The sequence below is a fragment of the Bubalus bubalis genome, chromosome 7 (genome assembly GCF_019923935.1).
Source record: "Bubalus bubalis isolate 160015118507 breed Murrah chromosome 7, NDDB_SH_1, whole genome shotgun sequence".
Classification (NCBI taxonomy): Eukaryota; Metazoa; Chordata; class Mammalia; order Artiodactyla; family Bovidae; genus Bubalus; species Bubalus bubalis.
In genome coordinates, this window is record NC_059163.1 from 49,714,437 (window position 1) to 49,738,806 (window position 24,370).

The 24,370-nt window shown below is 42.5% G+C and overlaps 1 protein-coding gene across 4 annotated transcripts in view; it reads right to left on the bottom strand.

The window, feature by feature from the left end:
• Positions 1 to 20,591, bottom strand: part of CWH43 (cell wall biogenesis 43 C-terminal homolog) — a 52,758-nt gene extending 32,167 nt beyond the window's left edge. The window contains exons 1-7 of one of the 4 annotated variants that reach the window (XM_044945879.2): positions 20,333 to 20,591; positions 17,421 to 17,612; positions 13,672 to 13,792; positions 13,157 to 13,311; positions 10,079 to 10,280; positions 8,274 to 8,362; positions 667 to 924 (exon numbers count right to left, since the gene is read on the bottom strand). In XM_044945879.2, coding sequence (XP_044801814.2) covers positions 667 to 924; positions 8,274 to 8,362; positions 10,079 to 10,280; positions 13,157 to 13,311; positions 13,672 to 13,792; positions 17,421 to 17,612; positions 20,333 to 20,375 — 1,060 coding nt within the window. In that variant the 5' untranslated portion in view covers positions 20,376 to 20,591. The remainder of the gene's footprint in view (positions 1 to 666; positions 925 to 8,273; positions 8,363 to 10,078; positions 10,281 to 13,156; positions 13,312 to 13,671; positions 13,793 to 17,420; positions 17,613 to 20,332) is intronic. The other 3 variants (XM_006057493.4, XM_044945880.2, XM_006057495.4) reach the window with 3 other exon arrangements.
• Between the last annotated feature and the right edge of the window lie 3,779 nt (positions 20,592 to 24,370).

Below are 24,370 nucleotides of genomic sequence, written 5' to 3' on the forward strand. Positions count from 1 at the left end.
ATACAGTGTTTCATGGACCTCTTTTACACCTTATTATGGTTTAAACTTGGTTTTTTCACAGCTATTTATTTCCAATGGCTTCCCACGTGGCTCAGTGGTAAAGAAGTCATCTGCCAAGCAAGAGACTTGGGCTCAATCGCTGGGCCAGGAAGATCCCCTGGAGAAGGAAATGGCAATTCATGTCAGTATTCTTGCCTAGAGAATACCATGGGCGGAGGACTACAGTCCATGGGGTTGCAAAAGAGTGAGACATGACTCAGCGACCACACAACAACAAATTTACTTCCAGGGCCTTTGCAGTAATAAATATTACTGAAAGTTATCGATGAACTATGAAATTTTTTCTTTTTTTAACTTACATTTTTTAAAAGCCACAGCATGTGGGATCTTAGTTCCCCAACCAGGGATTGAATCTGCACCCCCTGAATTGGAAGTAGGGAGTCTTAACCACTGAACTGCTTGGATGGTCCCAAGAAATTTCTTTTTAAATAGTAATTTAGATATTCCTCTAGTTTTGTTTTTTTTTTAACCAAAAGAGTCTGTTTCAATAAGAAAGGCAAAATCATCCTATTTATTCTAATCAGTCATGTAAAGTGCATATCCCAGTCAGTCCTGAAAGGAATGTGTGAGTAGTGACTTGAATCCAGACCTTTCAAATGTACTCACCTAAAAGCACATCAGATCTTTCTCGAGCATATACACCTCCTGGGACAAATTTAAAAGCCGTGCACCAGGCACAGAAAAATACTTCTAGAATATAAAATATCATGGCAGTGGTCATGGCTTTTCCAGGGCTCGAGCCTGAGCTAATAAGGTGTCCAAGCACTTGAGGCCACATGGATGCCGTGAAGAAGGCAAGCACACAGCCAGACACAGCGGCTGCCCACGTGGGCAGGTAAAGGAGTCCTGCTGCCGAGGTCGCTCCTGTTTGTGAGACAAAGAAACCCAATCAGACAGGAAAGCAGTAATAGCCTCTTCCATTTTCTTAAAAAAAAAAAGAAAAGAATAATAAGCTTATAGGATGACCACTTTATAGCTATTTAGAGCCAGAAGGGACCTCAGGGGGCATGCTGGTTCAATTTCTAGACTGATGAGAAACTAAGGTCTTAGCAAGATTAATATGCTTTGCTTAAGGTCACGCAGCTAGTTACTTGCACAGCTGGAGGTGGAATGTAGGTCCAGAAAATCTCAGTCCAGTGCTAGGTCTTTGAGAAGAGCAGTGGAAGAGAAGAAGGCATTTTTAGGTTGTGTTAAGGTTCGTATAGCAAAAACTGAAAAAACATGAAATCATCTGAAATACCAAGAATATGTTAATTTAATTTAACCAGCCAGATCTAGGACATTAGAAAACAGGTAAAGTCAGGGTAATTTCTGAAACATTTTTGTTAAGAAATTTTCTAAAGCAGGTTCCATCCATTTAAATGCTGCCTGTCAACCCACAATACATAAACTGACCTTCTCGATCTCACAGTCCTAAAAGAAGCTGTGACCGAGACTGCATTCCTGGACTCACTGCTTTATAGTTCTGCAGGCAGTTCATTCATGCATACATCAGCCTCTGAGGTGCCGGGGGGCTGTGGAATCTGCCTGGTCCGTTGGAGGCACTTAGTAAATGTTTGCTAATTCATTGAGCCAGATCTGAAAGAATATGACCTTTCTCCATATTCCTATGAAATGGGCTTTGAGATGGCAGCACAGCACTCCATTTTGGAGCCATCAAAATAACGCCTTTGCACAGAATATGGCATTTTCTAGACACCGGACATTTCTGTCAACATTATATATAATAGAGACCCACCCTTTAAGGACGTCTACAGCAGCCTCTGACTGCTTGGGGCAAAAATTCCAGGAAGAGGATCCAGCCCGCTTCTTAGCACCCCATGGCTCTCGTCCAGCAGTAAGCCCCACCCACACCATCACAGGACGGTGACACGTGATTGTCCTTCCCCACTTCAAAAAGAATAGCACTCAGATGAATGTGAGAACCAGGCTGCAGGGCCCGCTACAACTCACAGGTTTTAATTCCATAGTCAGGCCTTCAAATTTTTAACATGGTCATCTTAATAACAACTTTTTTAATTTGAAATAAACAGATATAAAGCCTATTCACTGCAGAAATTTAAGAATGCAGAACTGTAAAGAAGCAATTAAGGATCACCTAGGACTGACATAAGATGATCCCAGCTAATACGCCTATATATTTCCCCTATGTCATTTTCTGTATATATACAGAAGTATTTTTACATAAAAAAATGAAATCAAGCCACATATTAAGGATTATATTCTGCTTTTTGTGGGACATTATATCAGGAACTTTTTTTCATATCATTAATATTTTTCTTCTAAAACATGTTTATATATATATATATAATCTTCCACTGGATAAATATACAACAAAAAATAAACAATCATTTTCCTACTGATGGCCATTTAGAAAGCTTTCAACACTGTGAGGAACATCTTTCTTTGTCAATTAATCTCTCACTACATCTCTGATTATTTCCTTAAAATAATTCTTAAAAAGATTCTTAGAAGTACAACTACAGCATCAGCAGGCAAAAGGATTTTAAAGAGTCAATACTTGTTGTGCTTTCCTGAGAGGTTATAGCAGTTCCCACTTCCTCCAGAAACGCTGCCAAAAGCATTTCTTTCTAAAAAGTTTTACCAAATTAATGATGAAATTTATAGCATATTTTGATTTTCATTTATTTGATTATTAGTGAAGTGAAGTCACTCAGTCGCGTCCGACTCTTTGCGACCCTGTGGACTGTAGCCCACCAGGCTCCTCCATCCATGGGATTCTCCAGGCAAGAATACTAGAGTGGGTTGCCATTTCCTTCTCCAGGGGTTTTCCAGACCCAGGGATCGAACCCAGGTCTCCCGCATTGCAGGCAGATGCTTTTAACCTCTGAGCCACCAGGGAAGCCCTATTTGATTATTAGGGAGGGGGAGTTTTTCTGTTTAACAATTTAAGTGAAAGTGAAAGTCACTCAGTAGTGTCCAACTCTTCGCAATTCCATGGACCATTTAGTCCATGGAATTCTCCAGGCCAGAATACTGGAATGGGTAGCCTTTCCCTTCTCCAGGGCATCTTCCCAACCCAGGGATCTAACCCAGATCTCCCACATTGCAGGCAGATTCTTTACCAGCTGAGCGACCCAGGAAGCTCCAAGTTTACCAGCTTACAATGACTGTTATTCCAAAAAATGAGTCCTAATTAGATATTTTAATCTATGACGTTGTTGCATCTGTCTTACTACAAAGAAGGGAAAGAAAACCTTTCTTCAAATTACCCTTGACAGTGATCACTTTCGTTTTTAATTTCATTTCTATTTTTAAACAGGCTACATATTTTTCAATCCACTAAAATTGCATTTTTAAGGTTATAAATTCCAAACCCAAAAATCTGAAAGGTGAAAAAGAGTCCCTCTGGTCGCCTATGAGTTCCCCTTAGTGAAGGCGACCAATGTTAGCATTTTCTTTGCCATCCTCCTGGAGACAGTCTGTGCACAGGAAGAAAAAGGCATATGTGTGCATTTTCCTCCCTTTTTGTACACCACTGGGAGCATATGATACACTGTCACTTTGCCTGTTTCTCTTAACCATGTAGCTTAACTGTGTTTTGTTTGAGGCTGAGTCCTCCCAAATAAGAAGAAAGTGGAGAAAACCACTAGACCATTCAGGAATGACCTAAATCAAATCCCTTATGACTATACAGTGGAAGTGAGAAATAGATTTAAGGGACTAGATCTGATAGACAGAGTGCCTGATGAACTATAGATAGAGATTCGTGACATTGTACAGGAGACAGGAATCAAGACCATCCCCAAGAAAAAGAAATGCAAAAAAGCAAAATGGCTGTCTGAGGAGGCCTTACAAATAGCTGTGAAAAGACAGGAAGTGAAAAGCAAAGGAGAAAAGGAAAGATATACCCATTTGAATGCAGAGTTTCAAAGAATAGCAAGGAGAGATAAAGAAGCCTTCCTCAGCAATCAATGCAAAGAAATAGAGGAAAACAATAGAATGGGAAAGACTAGAGATCTCTGCAAGAAAATTAGAGATACCAAGGGAACATTTCATGCGAAGATGGGCTCAATAAAGGACAGAAATGGTATGGACCTAACAGAAGCAGAAGATATTAAGAACAGGTGGCAAGAATACACAGAAGAACTGTACAAAAAAGATCTTCATGACCCAGATAATCACTACGGTGTGATCACTCACCTAGAGCCAGACATCCTGGAGTGTGAAGTCAAATGGGCCTTAGGAAGCATCACTACGATCAAAGCTAGTGGAGGTGATGGAATTCCAGTTGAGCTATTTCAAATCCTGAAAGATGACGCTGTGAAAGTGCTGCACTCAATATGCCAGCAAATTTGGAAAACTCAGCAGTGGTGACAGGGCTGGAAAAGGTCAGTTTTCATTCCAATCCCAAAGAAAGGCAATGCCAAAGAATGCTCAAACTACCGCACAATTGCACTCATCTCACATGCTAGTAAAGTAATGCTCAAAATTCTCCAAGCCAGGCTTCAGCAATACATGAACCGTGAACTTCCAGATGTTCAAGCTGGTTTTAGAAAAGGCAGAGGAACCAGAGATCAAATTGCCAACATCTGCTGGATTATCGAAAAAGCAAGAGAGTTCCAGAAAAACATTTATTTCTGCTTTATTGACTATGCCAAAGCCTTTGACTGTGTGGATCACAATAAACTGTGGAAAATTCTTCAAGAGATGGGAATACCAGACCACCTGACCTGCCTCTTGAGAAACCTATATGCAGGTCATGAAACAACAGTTAGAACTGGACATGGAACAACAGACTGGTTCCAAATAGGAAAAGAAGTACGTCAAGGCTATATATTGTAACCCTGCTTATTTAACTTATATGCAGAGTACATCATGAGAAACGCTGGGCTGGAAGAAGCACAAGCTGGAATTAAGATTGCTAAGAGAAATATCAATAACCTCAGATATGCAGATGACACAACCCTTATGGCAGAAAGTGAAGAGGAACTAAAGAGCCTCTTGATGAAAGTGAAAGAGGAGAGTGAAAAAGTTGGCTTAAAGCTCAACATTCAGAAAACGAAGATCATGGCATCTGGTCCCATCACTTCATGGCAGATAGATGGGGAAACAGTGGAAACAGTGGCTTACTTTATTTTTTGGGCTCAAAAATCACTGCAGATGGTGATTGCAGCCATGGAATTAAAAGACGCTTACTCCTTGGAAGGAAAGTTATGACCAACCTAGATAGCATATTAAAAAGCAGAGACATTCCTTTGCCAACAAAGGTCCGTCTAGTCAAGACTATGGTTTTTCAGTGGTCATGTATGGATGTGAGAGTTGGACTATAAAGAAAGCTATGTGCCGAAGAATTGATGCTTTTGAACTGTGTGGTATTGGAGAAGACTCTTGAGAGTCCCTTGGACTGCAAGGAGATCCAATCAGTCCATTCTAAAGGAGATCAGTTCTGGGTGTTCATTGGAAGGACTGATGTTGAAGCTGAAACTCCAATACTTTGGCCACCTGATGCAAAGAGCTGACTTATTGGAAAAGACCCTGATGCTGGGAAAGATTGAGGGCAGGAGGAGAAGGGGACGACAGAGGATGAGATGGCTGGATGGCATCATCAACTCGATGGACATGGGTTTGGGTGGACTCCGGGAGTTGGTGATGGACATGGAGGCCTGGCGTTCTGCGGGTCATGGCATTGCAAAGAGTCAGACACGACTGAGTGACTGAACTGAAGACAACAAGCAGAATTCATAGTAATTGAATATTTCAATGATATTTATAATAATCAACATGTTCATTTTCAATTGACCAAGTTCCTCATACAATAAAATTATAAGCATTCTGTATAGTACCCTGGGGTCCTATCAATGCATTTAGGACTTTGATGTCTTTTTAAATAGAACTTTGATTTTACTAATATAATTGGCATCAAGATCTAAAGTTCCTGTCTCTTTGCATTTGGGAAATTCTATTGGTCACTGTCATAATGAATTTCATACTCGGATCCAGTTGGAACTTAAACTGTACAATGAAAATATATGGTTTCTTTTTCTTCACTCTACTTTGAGATGTTTTCCAGAGATGAATCATGGTGAAAAGTGGGCACTATCTCCAGATAATTAAGTGTGAGCTCCAACTTAATTCAGGTGAGCAGGCAGAGGGCGATAGAGTTCATGAATTACAGCCCTGCTTTCCTCTCTACTGCAAATAGCCATTAGAAGCCTTAAATCGTCTTGCCCTTAAGGCCTTTTATTTAACACTTCAGAGAGATAGTCAGACTAGATTAGGTTTAATGCTCCAGGCTATGCTTACTTATCTGGGGAAATAAATATAAGCATAAAACTATAAGTTCAAGGCTTTCTGTTCTTTATGTTTCTGTGGACCTCAGCTTTCCCAGGTTTAAAATGAAGCTGCTACTTACATGCCCAATTAACATTTTGCTCCTATGCCATGAGAAAAGGCATGATAGAAATGCTGAACAACTTTCAGTGCATTTCATGTTCTTTTTCCTAATTGCATACAGATTAAGAAGCTATATATGCTCACTGCACTCAGCACTGACAAGGTTCTCTGGCCATTTTTGTGCACAATCACAGGAGGCATTTCTTTGATGAGAAGAAAGGTTACTCCTAACATTATATTCATACCAAGCGTTTCCTTAAGGAATGTCTACCTGAAAATACACAAACAAGTAAAAACAGCTCAACATGACTGCAACTGTGTGCTCATACAGCTCCAGGAGGATGAGGGCCTGGTTAACCTCAGGAATTGAGCAGCCTACTGGCTGACACACGCCTCCACGCAAGGGTGATGGCACTGAGGGTGTACAGAATCGTATCAGGAGATGGTGAAGGACAGGGAAGCCTGGACTGCTGCAGTCCATGGGGTCGCAAAGAGCTGGACGTGACTTAACAGCTGAACCACCGCCGGCACCACCACCTATGAGGTTATTAAACTGTATCTTCCATTATCGTTACATGTTATCTCACAAACCCATACCCAGCATCTAGTACAAAACTCTGAATCACCTGCTTAATTAAAATGTATAAGGACCTCTCTGTTCACATAAACCAAATAGCATGTGCACTGTCACAGAGTGGGTTTTTTTTTAACTTAACACTAAAATTGACTGTAACCATTCCCGCCTTTTAAGGGGAAGGGGAAAGAGTGACATAATTCAGTCACAGTAACAAAACAGTCACAGTCATTAAAATAAGTAGATCGGGGACTTCCCTAAGACTTCACCTTCCCCTGCACGGGGTGAGGGTTCAATCCCTGGGTGGGGAGCTAAGACCCCACGTGCCTTGGGGCCAAAAAAGCAAAACATAAAACAGAAGCAACATTGTAACAAATTCAATAAAGATTTTAAAAATGGTCCACACCAAAAAACCTTTAAAAAAAAAAATAAGTAGATCATTCCGGAAATATGATAGTCTTCACCAACAGTCTATAATCCTAAAGGATGTAACTGGGCAGAAAGGGTACAGGCTTTTGAATAAACAAACGTGGACCCTCCCAAGGCTGAATAGAGGAGTGAGGGGTGAAACTGGTTACCCGCACAAGAGAAAGGGAAATTGAACTTTCGTGTGAAGTCCCAAAGGGGGGCATTCCTGAAAACCAGAGAAGCAAGACAGGGGAAGTGGTTCGGCCACATGGCATGTCCAACCCTCCATCTCCTCAGACCATCAATAAAACTGCTACAGACATCTGTACCCAGATAAGTTATCTAGGAGACGGGGGAGAGGATGTCAGCATCATCAGGTGGATAAGACAGCTAAGGAGGAGAGGGGAAACAAGGAGAAGGAAGCAAGAACCTGGAGCCAGTAACTCCCAGTAACCGTGGTGACATCTGAGTTCTAGGGGCTGCAGCTGGTGAGACTGTCCCGCCCTCAATGGCACAGGCTTGTATGGTCATCTCCTTCCACCCCAGGGGCACATGCTGCTGCTGCTGCGAAGTCGCTTCAGTCGTGTCCGACTCTGTGTGACCCCATAGACGGCAGCCCACCAGGCTCCTCTGTCCATGGGATTCTCCAGGCAAGAACACTGGAGTAGGTTGCCATTTCCTCCTCCAATGGATGAAAGTGAAAAGTTAAAGTGAAGTCGCTCAGTCGTGTCCAACTCTTAGCGACCCCATAGATGGCAGCCCACCAGGCTCCTCCATCCATGGGATTTTCCAGGCAAGAGCACTGGAGTGGGGTGCCATTGCATACTTGTGAGTAAATTGGATAACCAAGCATTTCTACAGAGAAACCACACACCTGTAATCCACCAGATTAAACTGGAACCCGGAAACCATGAACAAGGTGAGAGCATCAATCCACTCGCCAAGCCCAGCAGAACTACACCTCTGTTAAAAAAAAAAAATGACATGTTATAGGATATCTGACGCTGTTACTATTCCATTGCCCCAGATATAAAATGGAAATGTATCTTCTACCTCTAGGCACATCCAAGAGACAATGTGAGTGTGAAACAACTAATGAGACCACGAAAGTCCACTGGGAAACAATTTCATATACGTTCAGAACACTGACATAAGAGCACCTCTAACTTGTCATAAATGACATCTGCAGTCTTTCATGGTCAATGTAAACAAAGTAACTGAGCTTTCTCAGACTATTATAGTTCATATTGGCTATGGGACATTTTAAATGACTCTGCCAAAGTCAAAAAGAAAAAGTCACTGAGAATTGCTATTTAGTGTACCTCTTTTCATTTTTTTCTCAACCTCAATCCTGCTTTTATCAATAGTCTCTGCCTTCCTAGGATTGAGGTGAGTTTGATAAATAATTATAAATTGTGTATCTTTGAAAATAACCACAAACTATTTCATTCTTTAACTACTTTGGCAAAAACTTGTAGGAGATGGGGAGGAAAAAAAGAACTAAACAGGACTTCCCTGGTGATCCAGTGGCTAAGACTCCACATTCCCAATGTAGGGAGCCCAGTTTCAATCCCTGGTCAGGGAACTAGATTTCACATGCTGGAACTAAGAGTTTGCATGTCACAACTAAGAGTCTGCATGCTGCAACTAAAGATCCTGGATGCTGCAACAAAGACCCAGTGCAACCAAATAAATTTTAATAATAAATAAATAAAAATAATATTTTTAAAAAAGAATTTAACTAAACTTTAGTGGGAAATTACAACATGGCACTCAATGAAGTAGCTATAATATAAATAAACTAAAAACCACAGAGTGCTTACTAGATAGCAGGAACTGTTTGAAGATTTTTACATATACTAGCTCAGCTAATTTTCACAGGTCTGTAAAGTAAATGCTATGAAAAAGTGAAAGTGTTAGTTTCTCAGTTGTGTCCGACTCTTGCGACCCCATGGACTCTAGAACACCAGGCTCTTCTACCCACGGAATTCTCCAGGCAAGAATACTGGAGTGGGTTGCCATTCCCTTCTCCAGGGGATCATCCTAACCCAGGGATCGAAACCAGGTCTTGCCTCATTGCAGGTAGATTCTTTACTGTCTGAGCCACCAGGGAAGCCCAAAGTAAATGCTATAATTATCCCCATTTCACAGAGGATGACACTGGGGAAAAGAGCATTTGAGTAACCTGCTGGATATTAGAAACAGCCGCCCATGTAGGACAAAGAATCTGAAACAGGCCCTCCGGCTCTGGAGTGAGGCTCTCGGCCGCTCTCCTGCCTGCTCCCACCTCCTAAGGTGAAGGATGGCCCTGGGTGTTCAGAAGACAGCAAAGGCCTGAGAGGACCCGGTTGATCACTGTCTATCTCCAAGTCAATGACAAACGTTGATGAGGACCTACTGTGTGCCAGGCTCTGTCCCAGGGGCTTGGAATGCGTCTGCAAACAAAGAGCCCTTCCCCTCCCGTGCTCACAGTCCAGAGGGGCCACTCACCTGGCCACACACAGTCCTCAATCGTCCCTGTCACCTCCCAGCATCCCTCAGCACGGGGGCAAACAGCCCTCAAGCGCTTTCATCTCCAGAGAACACAGTAATGTCATGCTTGTCTAGCTGCTCACACAGAGGAGCAAGGTCTTCAACCATACCAGTCAATTTCTGGATTGCTTCCAAACTCAAACTCACCCAAATGGGTTCGGATCTGGCCCTGGATGGGGGTGTCCACTCACTGCCCATCTGGAGACAAGAGACACCTCTCCAAAAATCCAGTGGGTGAGGAACATGAGGCTGCCAAAGGCAGCACCTGCCAACAACCAGTTCAGACCAGAAGCCACTGCCTTGGCTGCCTCACCATTCTTCTTCCACTGAGGTTTATAGCAGGCACCGTCTAGAATAAAAAACAGAAAAGGGTCAGTTACACAGAAATTTACCCTCTATATTAGCCGACTTTAAACAAATAGGAAATGGTACCTGGCTTCAGGGAGCTTACTTTAGAGGGGAAGGTGAGACCCCATAACAAGTAGAACATGCCAGGAGGCAGGCAGGGGGAGGCTAAATCAGGATTTCAGGAGAATAAATCATTTTGGAATCTGACAACTGAAAATGCAGAAAGGTATGTACTTCATGTGAAACAAACAGTTATGAGCTAAACTATATGTATGAAAAGTGAAAGGTGAGTTCAGGGAATAAACGCAGTCCCCCTGGAATGGAACATTCCCAGCATACCAGGCTGCTTCTCCCAAGAAAGAACAAGGTCCTCATCTAACCCTCTGAGCCCCCAGAGTGTTAACTGAGTTAACACTCAGTTAACGTGTCAACTGAGCAGTTACTGTGGCCAGGCCCTCACATGAAAGCATTTAATCTTCACAGCAACTTTATGAGGTTACTAACTCTATTACTAACCCCATTTCACGGGTTGAAAAACTGAGAGGCCCAGAGAAAACAGATCCAAGATCACACGGCTGGTAGAGAGAGCCTAGCCAGTACCTGTGTGCTTTACCCTACTATACTTCCTAGGACTGTTTTAACAGTGAGGTCTCAGTTGGTTGCATTAGTGACTTCACATACAGAAATGTACCAACTGCAGAAAATGCTGGCAAGAGAAAGCCTTTATAGGAACAGAGAGCCTGCTGGGCAGATGCTTCGCGACACTGGGAAGCCTGCTTCGGGACAGAAAGAAACCTGAGAGTCTGCCTGTGGGAATGAAAGCATGATTTCATAGGCAGGAAGAAAGCCATTCTGCCCAGAAAGGAGTGAGGGGGAGGACGAGCAGAGCTGAAAGCTATGGGGGTGAGGGAGAGGGTGGTGAAGACAGATGGTGACCAAGGGCCTGAAGGCCAACGAGACAGTCTTTGGAAAAGAGAGCAGCTTAAGCTGAATTTCCCAAGTAACAACACTGCTACACACTATGGTGTGTGACTCTCTCCCCAAGGCGCAGCAAATCTTCAATAAAACTACCCCAAAAAACGTTGCTAGGGATGATGAGATATCCTGGGAAAGCTGGAAAGGAGTTGAACTTTGTAAATGGAGCACAGGGCAAAAACAGGAAGGGACTAACAAATAGGTCACAAAAATTTAAAACAGAAGCGAGAAAGAAGCAAACTCCAGAAATGTAAGTCCAGAAATTACTTATATTTCTGGAGTTACAGAAATGTAAAGTCCAGAAATGTAAGGGATACCCTGAATCCAGATCCTTATCAGGCTGTCCCTGTGAAGTTTGCTGCCTGAGTTTCTACTTCACATGTGAGCGTTTTATAAAATACAAAACATATATTAGGTGCTAGAACCGAGTTCTAAATGTTCTAATCAATATCAATGTCTCTTGATCAATTTACATGCATGATGTTTCCCTGTTCTCATCACCCCCATTTCATACCAAAATTGGAGGAGTTAAACAAACTCTTTGTTCATGGTGAGCCAAACTCTCTAAACTTTCATTAACCTGTGAGATTTCTCCTTGTATTTACAGAAGTATAGTGACTCATTGAGAGTTACACACAAAGCCAGGAGCAAGCTAAGTAGAATCTAGCAACATTTCTTCCTTTTCTTCAGAAGTCTGGAGTTCGCGAGTAATGCAAATGTCCAAGTTCGCTTGTAAGCTCCAGACAGGTGATTTGAAAGGTGGTATGAATATCCATGGAGCTAGTGGTAAAGAACCTGCCTGCCAATGCAGGCAACAGAAGAGACAGGGGTTCGATCCCTGGGTCAGTTAGATCCCCTGGAGGACGGCACAGCAACCCACTCCAGTATTCTGGAGAATCCCACAGACAGAGGAGCCTGGTGGGCTACAGTCCATAAGGTTGCACAGAGTCGGACTTGATTGAAGCAACTTAGCCCACAAGCACATGAAAGTTCAGGATTTCCTTTCTTTTTACATTTCAGATTTGGAGTTTAAATACCTTCAGACTTAAGGGTAGGGTGGGGTGGGTGGGGGGAGGGGAGCAAAAGCAAAACACTAACCAAGAGAAAAAAAAGAACAAATTCATGCAGTTCTCACAGTGTTGGAGGAGACTTGAGTCCCTTGGACTGCAAGGAGATCAAACCAGTCAATCCTAAAGGAAATCAGTCCTGAAAATTCACAGGAAGGGCTGATGCTGAAGCTCCAATACTTTGGCCACCTGATGCGAAAACTCATTGGAAAAGACCCTGATACTGGGAAAGATTAAAGGCAAGAGGAGAAGGGGACAACAGAGGATGAGATGGCTGGATGGCATCACTGATTCATTAGACATGAGTTTGAGCAAGCTCCGGGAGGTTGTAATGGACAGGGAAGCCTGGAGTGCTGCAGTCCATGGGGTTGCAAAGAGTTGGACACAACTGAGTGACTGAACTGAACTGATGCAGTTCTCAAAGCCCTTGCTAACAAATAACTTTTCAGAGTGTTACAGATGGGCTGGGGTCAGTGTGGAGGCAGAGGGCTGACGGATCTCGTCCTGGAAAGCCCTGTTCAGAGGGAAAGAGGAGAAGACAGCTGAAAGCCAGCAGGGAACATGAGGCCTGGGTCTACTATCCCACTCCACAGTGAGACAAGCCAGAGACGAACGGTTACTGTCACCCTCTGTGCTGCCAAGGAAAAGGTGCCTTCTGCTCAGATAATAGTCCACTTTCGAGGCCAGCTACTCTTGCAGAGGGAGAAAAAGCAGACATGGAGACAGAGTGCAGAAAGACTCGTTTATCTTTCCAAGATGTGTGACATTCAGATAAGAAAGGTAAATAAACTGTGCAAGAGAGAAAAATCCCTAAATAAACTGGGCCTATGCTTACCTGTGTAAATGCGATCAAGTGTGGCAATAGTACTTAATGTCAGTATCACTCTGTTGGACATCTGATAAGTCCAGACTGGGTTTAGTGACGTGTACCAAATGCGAAGAACAAGAAGAAGAATCTGTCCTAAAATGAACCCCCAGATTCTGAAGTACCTGTAAGCACAGAAATATTTTTAACAACTTTTTTGTGAGTGGTTTCAATGTACTCCTTCCACTGTGAATTTCACAGTGTCACAGAAGGAGTATATGAGGTGGTCTTGTTGGTAATCTACACAACTTAGCCTTTATATAGCCCGTTACCTAGGCAACTCATTATAATTTCTCCATTCTCACAACATTATTGAGAGTAATGGCAAATGCTCACATCCTGGTTTTGTGAAAAGGAAAAAAAAAATGAGACTTCGATAAGGCCTTCCTGAAAGCTAAATACTGTATCTTGGAATGCCCGGTCCCAACTTCCCTTTGGTAACTGACCACACTTGTTTGCCTATAGGCACAAGATGCAAACTATACCTTTGCAAGCCACTTCCTGTCCACCACGTCACAGCATGCACCACCAGAGAGGAAGACAGACCAAGTGCGAGGACCGTGAGCCGAAGTTTGGCATTTGGAGCCTGGAAGGAGGCGATGCTACCTACAAACAAATTTTAAGGAGAGCTAAACATTTCTGGCAAGCATGCCCTACTAGTTAATGATCTGCCTTTGATAACTGTTGTGTCTAATACCATGTTTACCCTCAGGAAGACAGAGTTAATGTATAATTATGTGTATGTATAAATCTTTTTGAACATTTTTATTGCAGTATTATTCATACCATAAAATTCAGTGTGTTAAGACGTATGACTCAGTGGTTCTTAATATGTTTACAAAGTTGCACAACTATACCTGAAACGAACACTGTATTGTAAACCAACTAAACTTTAATAAAAAACTTTTTTAAAAAAAGTTCATCTATGTCATAGCACATGTCAGTGCTTCAATCCTTTTTATGGCTAAATAATATTCTATTGCATGGATATACTGCTTTTTGTTTATTCATTCATCCCATTGATGCGCATTTGGATTGTTTCCACTTTTGGGGTATTATGAATAATATTGCTATGAACATTTATGTACCAGGTCTTATGTGAATGTTTCCATTTTTATTGGGTCTAACTCCAAGGGGTGGAGTTGTTGGATCATATGACAACTATGTTTAACATCCTGAGGAACTGCCAAACTGTTTTTCAAGCCAACTGCACCATCTTACATTCCCATCAGTAATGTGTAAGGATTTCAGTTTCTTCATATTCTTGTCAACACTTAATATTGTCTATCTTTTTAATCAGGGCTATTTTAGTGAGTCGAAATAATTAAGATCAAAACTAATCTAAATTAATTGTATTGGGCTGGTCAAAAAGTTCATTTGGATTTTTCATTAAAGAAAACCCAAATGAACTTTTTGACCAACCCAATAGTATGAACTAGTTTAATGGTTTAATAGTTAACTAGGTACTGATTAACCTAAAATATCTGAAGGAACAGCAGTGAGACAGCATGTAACACTCAGATCAGCTTTGTAGTTGTGTAAGAATCCCTTCGGACCTCTGTGAAAAACAACGTTGTTTCATCTTAAGAAGTATCTGAAGTCTGAAAAAAAAAAAAGTACCTGAAAAGGGAGTTTTAAGGCAAAGCATGACTTACTTCAGCCTCTCTTTAGCATCATCAAACTCAATGGACATGTGGAAGAGCATCTGACACAAACTGGTTTCTTCATCCTGAAGTCACTTTCCTAACCCACATCTGAGTCACTTTCCTACCCACTCCGCTTTCTCAAATACAATTCTATCCTTTACTCAAGTAATGGGTTTTCAGGGAGAAAGGAGATGAAAAGGGAACAACAAGAAGTATCTCGAACACCATACTCTCCAGTTATTTCCTATTACATTACAGTCTCCAGAAGTTGCTGGGCCAGAACTAGACTAAAAACAAAAAACTGTCCCAGAAACTGTATGCTGAGTGGCTCTGTAGGTAAAGCTGCCACAGGCAGCACTGAGCAAAGGCAACAAAAGAGTGCTCTGACGAGATCCACCCCATAAAGCCAACCAGGGAGTGTAATGAGGCCATAGTCATAAAGAACTCTGTAAGCCAAGGATAGTTGAACTCAGTTATTATATATACTCTGGAAGTAGGAAGTTTCATCTTTATTATTTCTGGAGCTGAAATTTCATGATCATTTGATATTTCTTTTCATTCCTACGGACATCATCTTTTAAAAGGATGCATTTTCCAGTGGTCTTTCCCACTGCTGTTTAGGGCTTCAGATCTTTGTGGGTAACCACAGAGCTGGCTACACTCACTAACCATGTTCTGCCTTCTTCAGGGACTGATGCACAGAAAAACGGAAGGTGAATTTCCTAGTGATTTCAGTCACTGTTCCTAGACAGAAGAAATACACACAGAGTGGTTGGTTCATGAACAAATGCAAACTCAGAAAAACCAATTGTGTTATAGCAAAAGGGCAAGACAGGCAGTACTTCTCAGCTACAGATTCAACCAGACTGGAGTCTGGTATTTTTGTTTTTTAAACTTTTTCTCCATGACCTCACATTCTTACTTTTTTTTACCACTAGTACTTTTCCAAGGTCTCTCAATATTTATTAATATAATAACCTCAAGTCTTTGTGATAGTAAGTGTATATTTTTTAATTACTGGGTTTTGCCAATGTAACATATTGAAATCCAGAATTCAAACACTATGAAAGGTATACAGTGCAAAGTTTCATCTTCATGTCTGTCTCAATATCAAATTTTTCACCTTAGAAGCAACAAAAATATCAGTGTGTTTTAAAATACTTTTGGACCTATTTAATGAGTGTTCAATTAATTACTAAATATATTTCATCTAGCCTATTTTACACAAATGTTAGCATTCTGAACATACTGTTTACTGCTTCTTTTTTTCTCACTACTGAAGAACATTCCATTTCCTTACATAAATGTTCTCATTCTTTAGTATAGCTGCATAGTATTCTATAGTACTCCCAGTTTCATAACCAAAATTTATTTAACCTAACCTATCCCATATGGATGACATTTAGATTATTTCTGACACTGTTATTATAAATATTGCTACAGTGATTAAATAACCTTTTATTTTTATCATTTGACACATATGTAAGCTTATCTATAGGATATATACCCAGAAGTGGAATTGCTGAGTGAAAAATACAGAGTTGTAATTTTGATAAACACTGTTAAATTATCCTTTGCAGAAGCTGTTCAAATTTACATTCCCACCAGCAATGCATGAGTGCCTGTTTTCCCATGCTTACAATAGTGTTATCTAAGTTTGTTCTTTATCAATCTGATATGAGAAACTATCTATAAATATATATATATATATATATGATTTGTATTCTACACCTTTTAGTATCTTTTAAAGAACGAATTGTATTTCCTTTCCAGTAAACTGATCATATCCTTTGCTTTCTCTTCTATTGAGTTATTGGTCCTTTTATTGAAAGTGAAAGTTGCTCAGTCGTGTCCAGCTCTTTGCAACCCCATAGATTATACAGTCCATGGAATTCTCCAGGCCAGAATACTGGAGTGGGTAGCCTTTCCCTTCCCCAGGGGAATCTTCCTAACCCAGGGATCAAACCCAGAGTTCCCCCATTCCAGGTGGATTCTTTACCAGCTGAGCCATAAGGGAAGCCCACGAATACTGCAGTGGGTAGCCTATCCCTTCTCCAGTGGATCTTCCCGAGATCATATCCTTTGCCTTCTCTTCTATTGAGTTATTGGTCCTTTTATTACTGATTTGCAAAAACTCCATATATTAGTGAAATTAGCCCTTTGACTAGAAGAGTTGCAATATTTTTCCTAATTTATTGATTACTTTTGCTTACTACAATGTTCATCATGCATAATTTCCATATTTTTATGCATTATCATTCAAAAACTTTTTAATGACTTCTGAGTTTTGTATCATAGTTAGAAAAAAGAACAAAAACATATTTAATAATTTCACATCTCCAAGGTATCTTTCCCCTCTTCAGTTCAGGGGTCCTTAAAATTTTCCAATCTGACAGAAAAGTTAAAAATGTAAATATGCTGACTCTTGGTCTAGACTTACAATTCTACTATAACTCTTCAAGGCAGTAGTAAGACAAAGAGACATCTTTTATTTTTTACTTAATCATTTAGCATTCAAAGAACAGTCTATATTTTCCCTGGATTTTTAACTAAAAAAAAAAAATTAAGGAATCACTTTTATATCTTACCAACAGTAATTATCCGCAGCAAGGCTAGCATCCATTTCTTATTAACCAGATTCCAGACAGGAGTAATTGTGAGGAATAATGGAGAAAGAAATGCTATGGCAAATACTTCCAACCCAGTGAGTCCCAGTGTTTGCAGGGGAAAGTAATAGATCATTGGGCTCAGGTCATGGCAGAGAGACCAAGAAACATATCCTAGGAGGGAAAAAGGGAAAAAAACAGTTTTTAAGAGAGAGAGAGTGTAACTTTGTCACTGTTTCAGACAACAGCCCTTCCCTCCGCTACAACTGGACTACTTTCCTGGTGACTCAACCTGCCAATGCAGGGAACACATGCAGGGTTCAATCCCTGGGTTGGGAAGATCACCTGCAGAACAGAATGGCTACCCACTCCAGTATTCTTACCTGGAGAATCCCATGGAGAGAGGAGCCTGGCGGGTTACAGTCCATGGGGTTGCAAAGAGCCAAACACGACTTAACAGCTAAACAACAACAACTACTACCACAACTGCTCTGGCTGGCTGCCCTCCTTCATGACTCTGGCCTTAACTGGGTTCCAATAAGAGAATTCCATCCCCTTCTCAGGCCCAGGATGAGAATGGCTTCCAGCTGTTTTTAGTCCCTCAATATCCCCTGTTTGTCCCTTTAACCTCATTCATCAGTTTAGTTCAGTTCAGTCATTCAGTCGTGTCCAACTCTTTGAGACCCCAAGAACCACAGCACACCAGGCCTCCATGTCCATCACCAGCTCCCGGAGTTCACCCAAACTCATGTCCATTGAGTCCGTGATGCCATCCAACCATCTCATCCTCTGTTGTCCCCTTCTCCTCCTGCCCTCAATCTTTCCCAGCATCAGGGTCTTTTCCACTGAGTCAACTCTTTGCATCAGGTGGCCAAAGGGTTGGAGTTTCAGCTTTAACATCAGTCCTTGCAATGAACACCCGGGACTGATCTCCTCTAGGATGGACTGGTTGGATCTCCTTGCAGTCCAAGAGACTCTCAAGAGTCTTCTCTAACACCACAATTCAAAAGCATCAATTCTTCAACACTCAGCTTTCCTTATAGTCCAACTCTCACATCCATACATGACTACTGGAAAAACCATAGCCTTGACTAGATGGACCTTTGTTGACAAAGTAATGTCTCTGCTGTTTAATATGCTGTCTAGGTTCATACAGGTAGGTAAAGTGAAAGTAGCTCAGTGGTGTCTGACTCTTTGCAACTCAGTGGGCTGTAGTCCACCAGGTTCCTCTGTCTGTGGAATTCTCCAGGCAAGAATACTGCAGTGGGTCGCCATTTCCTTCTCCAGGGGATCTTCCCAAATCAGGGATCAAACCCAGGTCTCCTTCATTGTAGGCAGATTCTCAACCATCTGAGCCACCAGGGAAGCCCTGTAATGTGGCAGTCCCTTAATTAAAGGCTCTTCATCTCAGCCATCTAGGTTCAATCTGGTCTCCTGTCAGGATCCTGAAAAAATTTCCTCAACTAAGTTGACCTTTCTTTAATGAGCAATATGGTGAAAATCAAAAACAGCAAAAAATAATAGAACTCCTTCCTCCCACTGCAGACTACAGCCAAAGGCAGGTTAGTAAGGAAATATTTTAAACCTAAGCCTTAGGAGGCAGTGTGGGGTAGTGGAAAATCCAGATTTGAAGTTACTTTCACATCTGCCGAACTTGTAATCTTCTACAGTGATGATAAATAACCAATGGACATTTAACACATGTGAGGCTCTAAGTATTCACAGGGATCTTCTTTCTGATTCCTCAGACAACCTGTGTCCTATGAAACTAACACTATTTCTACTCCTCCTTTACAAATGCAAAATCAAACAACAAAAACTCCAGAGATCCTGAAAGTTAAGTAACTGCCTAAGGTCACAAAAGTAGCAAATAGCAGTGAACTGAAAACCAAGGAATCCAGTTCCAAACTATTCTTAATCACTGAAAACAGTACTTTTAACCACCTCACAGAGTTATGAGGATTAAAAAAGATCGAGTACACAGAGTACCTAGCACCCTAGGTACCTACTGAGTGCATAATTCTTTTTATATCTTGTACTTGTGAGATACAGACTGGGCCAAATAATGAGCCTCCCTGCCACCTCCCACCCCCCAGCATTACCAGCTTCCAGAAAACCCAGTTCTTAGGAAGGCACCCCTTCCTTTCATTGTGAACTACCAATCTCCCAAACGTTTGTCTGGGAGTTCTGATTTCAACCACACAACTCAGACAATATTAACAACAATAGTTGCTCCTGGTACTTTTTGCAAAGCTGCTAAGGGAGCACACGACGGGACTCGTGTCCCATGTCGGATGTTTGTGGCCAAATGCTCACAATGTGCGACCACCACCCAAGCCCACTCGTGCCGGGCCAACCCAAGCAGCAGACACGGCCCTGAGTGTTACAGCCAGGGTGCCGAGGGAGGGGGAACGGGGCCCCTTTCTGAAAGGTGCCATTTCCTCCTCCAAGAGATCTTCCTGACCCAGGAATGGAGTCCCCTGCATTAGCAGGCAGATTCTTTACCATTGAGCCGCTTGGGAAGCCAAAGCTCGGTACTGAAATTTATTCAGTTAAAGGTCATGGGTGATGGGACTCGGGGTTGGTACCAGCCTCGCGGTTCGAGGCCGACAGGTGAAGAAGTCGTGCCCGTTGGGCGCAACACCAGGATGGCGTAGGAGCTCGGGAAGACTCGGGGGAGCGCCGGATCCTCGGAACCTCAATCTAGGGCTTTTCTCTCTTTTTTAAAAGTCCTTCAGCAGCAGAAGGTGACAGGGGACGATAAGCATCTCTATTCCGGGCACCGAGCTTACTTTCCCTCCTCCCGGGGCTCAGCCAAGCCCGCCGAGCATCGTGGTTCCCGGTAGGGCAAGGGGGACCGACCGGGGAATGCGCGGCGGGCGGCCTTGGCTTACCCAGGAGGCTCTCCAGGAGCACCTCTCTCCATGGCGAGGTCATGGCCGCGGCCCCTGCGTCCCGGGCCAGCTGCCGCGTCCTCCCGAGCCTGCGTCCACGCCCCGGCACCAGCCAGCCCGCACGCCCGGCCCTGGCGAGGGTGGGGCCCGCCCCCTCCGCCCCGCCACACCCGGCGCCGCCCGCCCGGCCCCGGGGCTTCTTTGAGCGCCAGGTGCCCAGCGCCACCGCCGACGCCAAAGCGAAGGAGCCGGGGGCCTCCGACCTGCCACCGGGGAAAAAACCAGGTCTCTCGGCCAGCCAGCGAAACAGCCCCGGGGGTGGCGCGCTGCGAGCGCGCAGGAGGGCGGTATCGTGGCAACTCTGGACCCGCGGTGCTCTTTAAAGGAGGCCCGAGGGCGCGTGGCGAGGGAGGAAAGCTTAGACCGAGAAGGGGAACTGAGCAGCCAGGGGCTCTCGCGCCTTCGGCGAGCAGGTGCCAACAGGAGCTTGGCGTTCCTAAGGCCCGGCGACGCTCTCAGACGAGGGGGCACCTGCGACGGCCACCTGTGTGCGCTTCTCCTTCTTAGCTTTGGTAGTAAAGAAATCACATTTTGGAAAGATGGTTGAAAAATTTTACAGATTACAGAATTTTCTTTGGCTTTCAAAGACATCTCAACGCTTGCTCATGGGAAAGAAAGCAACTGATGGCAGTGGAAACTCTGCCCTCCTCCTCTCTATGGATAATGATCTTTGAGAGTGCCCATCCCTGAGGAGACAGGGAGAGACATTCTAACAAACAATGGAGCCAGTGAACCAGGCCAGTTATTTCTTGCTCAAATACTACCACACCCCAGAATGTTTTGGATTTTTTTTAGAACCTTCTCAAAGCAAATGTATTTTAATTCGTTTTAATTTGGCGGGACGGAGGTGGGGGCGGGGGACAGTTTGTCATTTAGCACTTCTGGAAGGTTTTGCCATGGAATTAAGCAATGATGGATTGTCTAAAAGCATAAGAATCAGTGAAGAGAAGTTATTGCTGTAAGTCCATAGCAGTTTTAAGCAAAGAGTTCTCATTGTAAGTAGATAAAGATCAACTGAATAGAATTGAGAGTTCTGGAAATAAACCTGCTTGTTTAAGGTCAAATGAATTTCAACAAACTTGCCAAAACAATTACATGAGGGAAAGATTGGTCTTTTCAACAAAGCAGTCTAGGATAATTGAATATCCACATGAAAAAGAGCAAATAGGACGCCCCCCCCCCCCACATTTTCACACAATAGATAAAAATTAATTCAAAATGGATAATAACTTAAATGTAAGAGATGAAACTGTAAAAATCACAAGACAAAGGAGTAAATTTTCATTATCTTTAGTTAGGCAATGAATTCTTAGATACAACAGCAAAGCACAAAGGAAAAAAGAAATAATAGTTAAAATGGACTTCATGGAAATTAAAAGCGTTTGTGCTTCAAAAGACAGTTGAAAAAAGTGAAAAGACAATGTGCAGAATGGGAGAAAATATTGTAAAATCATACATTTGGCCCATGCTAAGAGTCCCTTGGACTGCAAGGAGATCATATCTGTCAATCCTAAAGGAAATCAGTCCTCAATATTCATTGGAAGGACTGATGCTGAGGCTGAAACTCCAATACTTTGGCCACCTGATATAAGCTGACTCACTGGAAGAGACCCTGACGCTGGGAAAGAGTAGAGGCGGGAGAAGAAGGGAACTACAGAAGATGAGATGGTTGGATGGCATCACCAACTCGATGGACATGAGTTTGAGTAAGCTCTGGGAGTTGGTGATGGACAGGGAATCCTGGCGTGCTGCAGACCATGGGGTCACAGAGTTGGACATGACTGAGTGAGTGAACTGAACTGAATCGAAGTCGCTTAAGTCGTCTCCTACCCTGTGGGACCCTATGGACTGCAGCCCACCAGATTACTCTATCCATGGGATTTTTCAGGCAAGAATACTGTAGTGGGTTGCTGTGCCCTCCTCCAGGGGATATTCTGACTCAGGGGTTGAACCCGAGTTTCTTAGATCTCCTGCGTTGGCAGGTGGGTTCTTTACCGCTAGCACCACCTGGTAAGCCCTTGTGCATCTGATAAGGAACTGGTATCTGGAATATATATTTAAAAAAATTAAACTCAGTAATAGCCACTTTAAAGATGAACAAAGGACTTGATAGGCTTTTTTGCAAAGAACATCTACAAGTAGCCAATAATCAAAATATATTCAGGAAAGTATATTCAACATTATTTCATTAGGGAAATACCAATCAAAGCCACAATGAGATACCACTTCACACTCCCTAAAATGACAATAATCCAAAAAGTCAGATAATAATAATAACAGATAATAACAAGTATTGAGAACAAGTATTGAGAACCTATGGCTGATTCATGTTGGCATATGGCAGAAACCATCATGATATTTTAATTATCCTCCAATTAAAATAAAATTTAAAAAAATTATCAAGTGTTGATAAGGTTGTGGAAAAAGTGAAAACTCCTACATTGCTTAGAGGAATGTAAAATGGTGCAGCCACTTTGGAAAACAATCTGATAATTCTTCAAATGATTAAACATAGAATTACCTAATGACATATCAATTCTACCTCTAGGTGCTTATGTATGTGTTAGCCACTCAGTTGTGTCTGACTCTTTTTGACCTCATGAACTGTAGCCCACCAGGTTACTCTGTCCATGGAATTCTCCAGGCAAGAATACTGGTCCTAAGTCGCTTCAGTCTTGTCCAACTCTTTGGAACCCCATGGACTGCAGCCTGCCGGGCTCCTCTGTCCATGGGATTCTCCAAGCAAGAATACTAGAGTGGGTTGCCATGCCCTTCTCCAGGGGATTGTCCTGACCCAGGGATTGAACCCAGGTCTCCTGCATTGCAGGCAGATTCTTTTACCACTGAGCCACCAGGGAAGCCCCCTAGGTATTTATACCCAAGAGAAATGAAACATACATAATTTGTGGACAAATAGTAGTATTACTCATAATAGCCAAAAATGGAAACAATCCAAATATTCAGCAACCGATAAATGGATAAATAAAAATGTGGTATAAGCACACAATAGAATGTCATCCAGCAATAAAAAGGAATGGAGTACCAACACATACTATGACATAGATGAACCTCAAAAACAGTGGTAAGCGACTAAACAACAAGGTGAAAGGAGCCAGCCAATAAATAAAGCACATACTATATGATTCCATTTGTATGTTATGAATAGGCAAATTTGTAGTGGTTTAGAGTAGAGGAGCGGAGAAGGCATTGGCGACCCACTGCAGCACTCTTGCCTGGAAAATCCCATGGACGGAGGAGCCTGGTAGGCTGCAGTCCATGGGGTCGCTAAGAGTCGGACACGACTGAGCGACTTCACTTTCACTTTTCACTTTCATGCATTGGAGAAAGAAATGGCAACCCACTCCAGTGTTCTTGCCTGGAGAATCCCAGGGACGGGGGAGCCTGGTGGGCTGCCGTCTATGGGGTCGCACAGAGTCGGACACGACTGACGAGACTTAGCAGCAGCAGCAGCTACTGCCTGGAGGCAGCCAGGCCAACCTCAGGCAGCAGAGTAGAGGAGTGATTTTTTTACGGTTGTGGGAATGGATAGTGAAGGAAAAGGAATTAATTAGTATATAGTTTCTTTCAAGGTGGATGAAAGTCTTCTAAAATTAGATGGGCGACGGTTGTACAACTTTGTGAATATGCTAAAAACATGGCACTGCACATGTTGAATGAGGGAGTGAATTATGTGGAGTGTGAGTTATATCTCAATAAGACGGCTTTTAACATGTAATTCATTCTAGTTACATCACGTAAAAATGTTTTGACTGAATTCCATTTAGTATCAGCCATCGTTAACGTGTCTTTAACGTGTGATAGACTTCAGTGACTGAAAACATCAGACATTGCATTTTCCTTTCTCTTTACCTAAATATGTTTCTTTTCCAGGCACCTATATGAAAAGCATTTAATTCTGTGCTGTGTATACTTAGTGGGTGCTCTTCAAAATTTGTCCCTTTTCAAAGCTAAATGCTA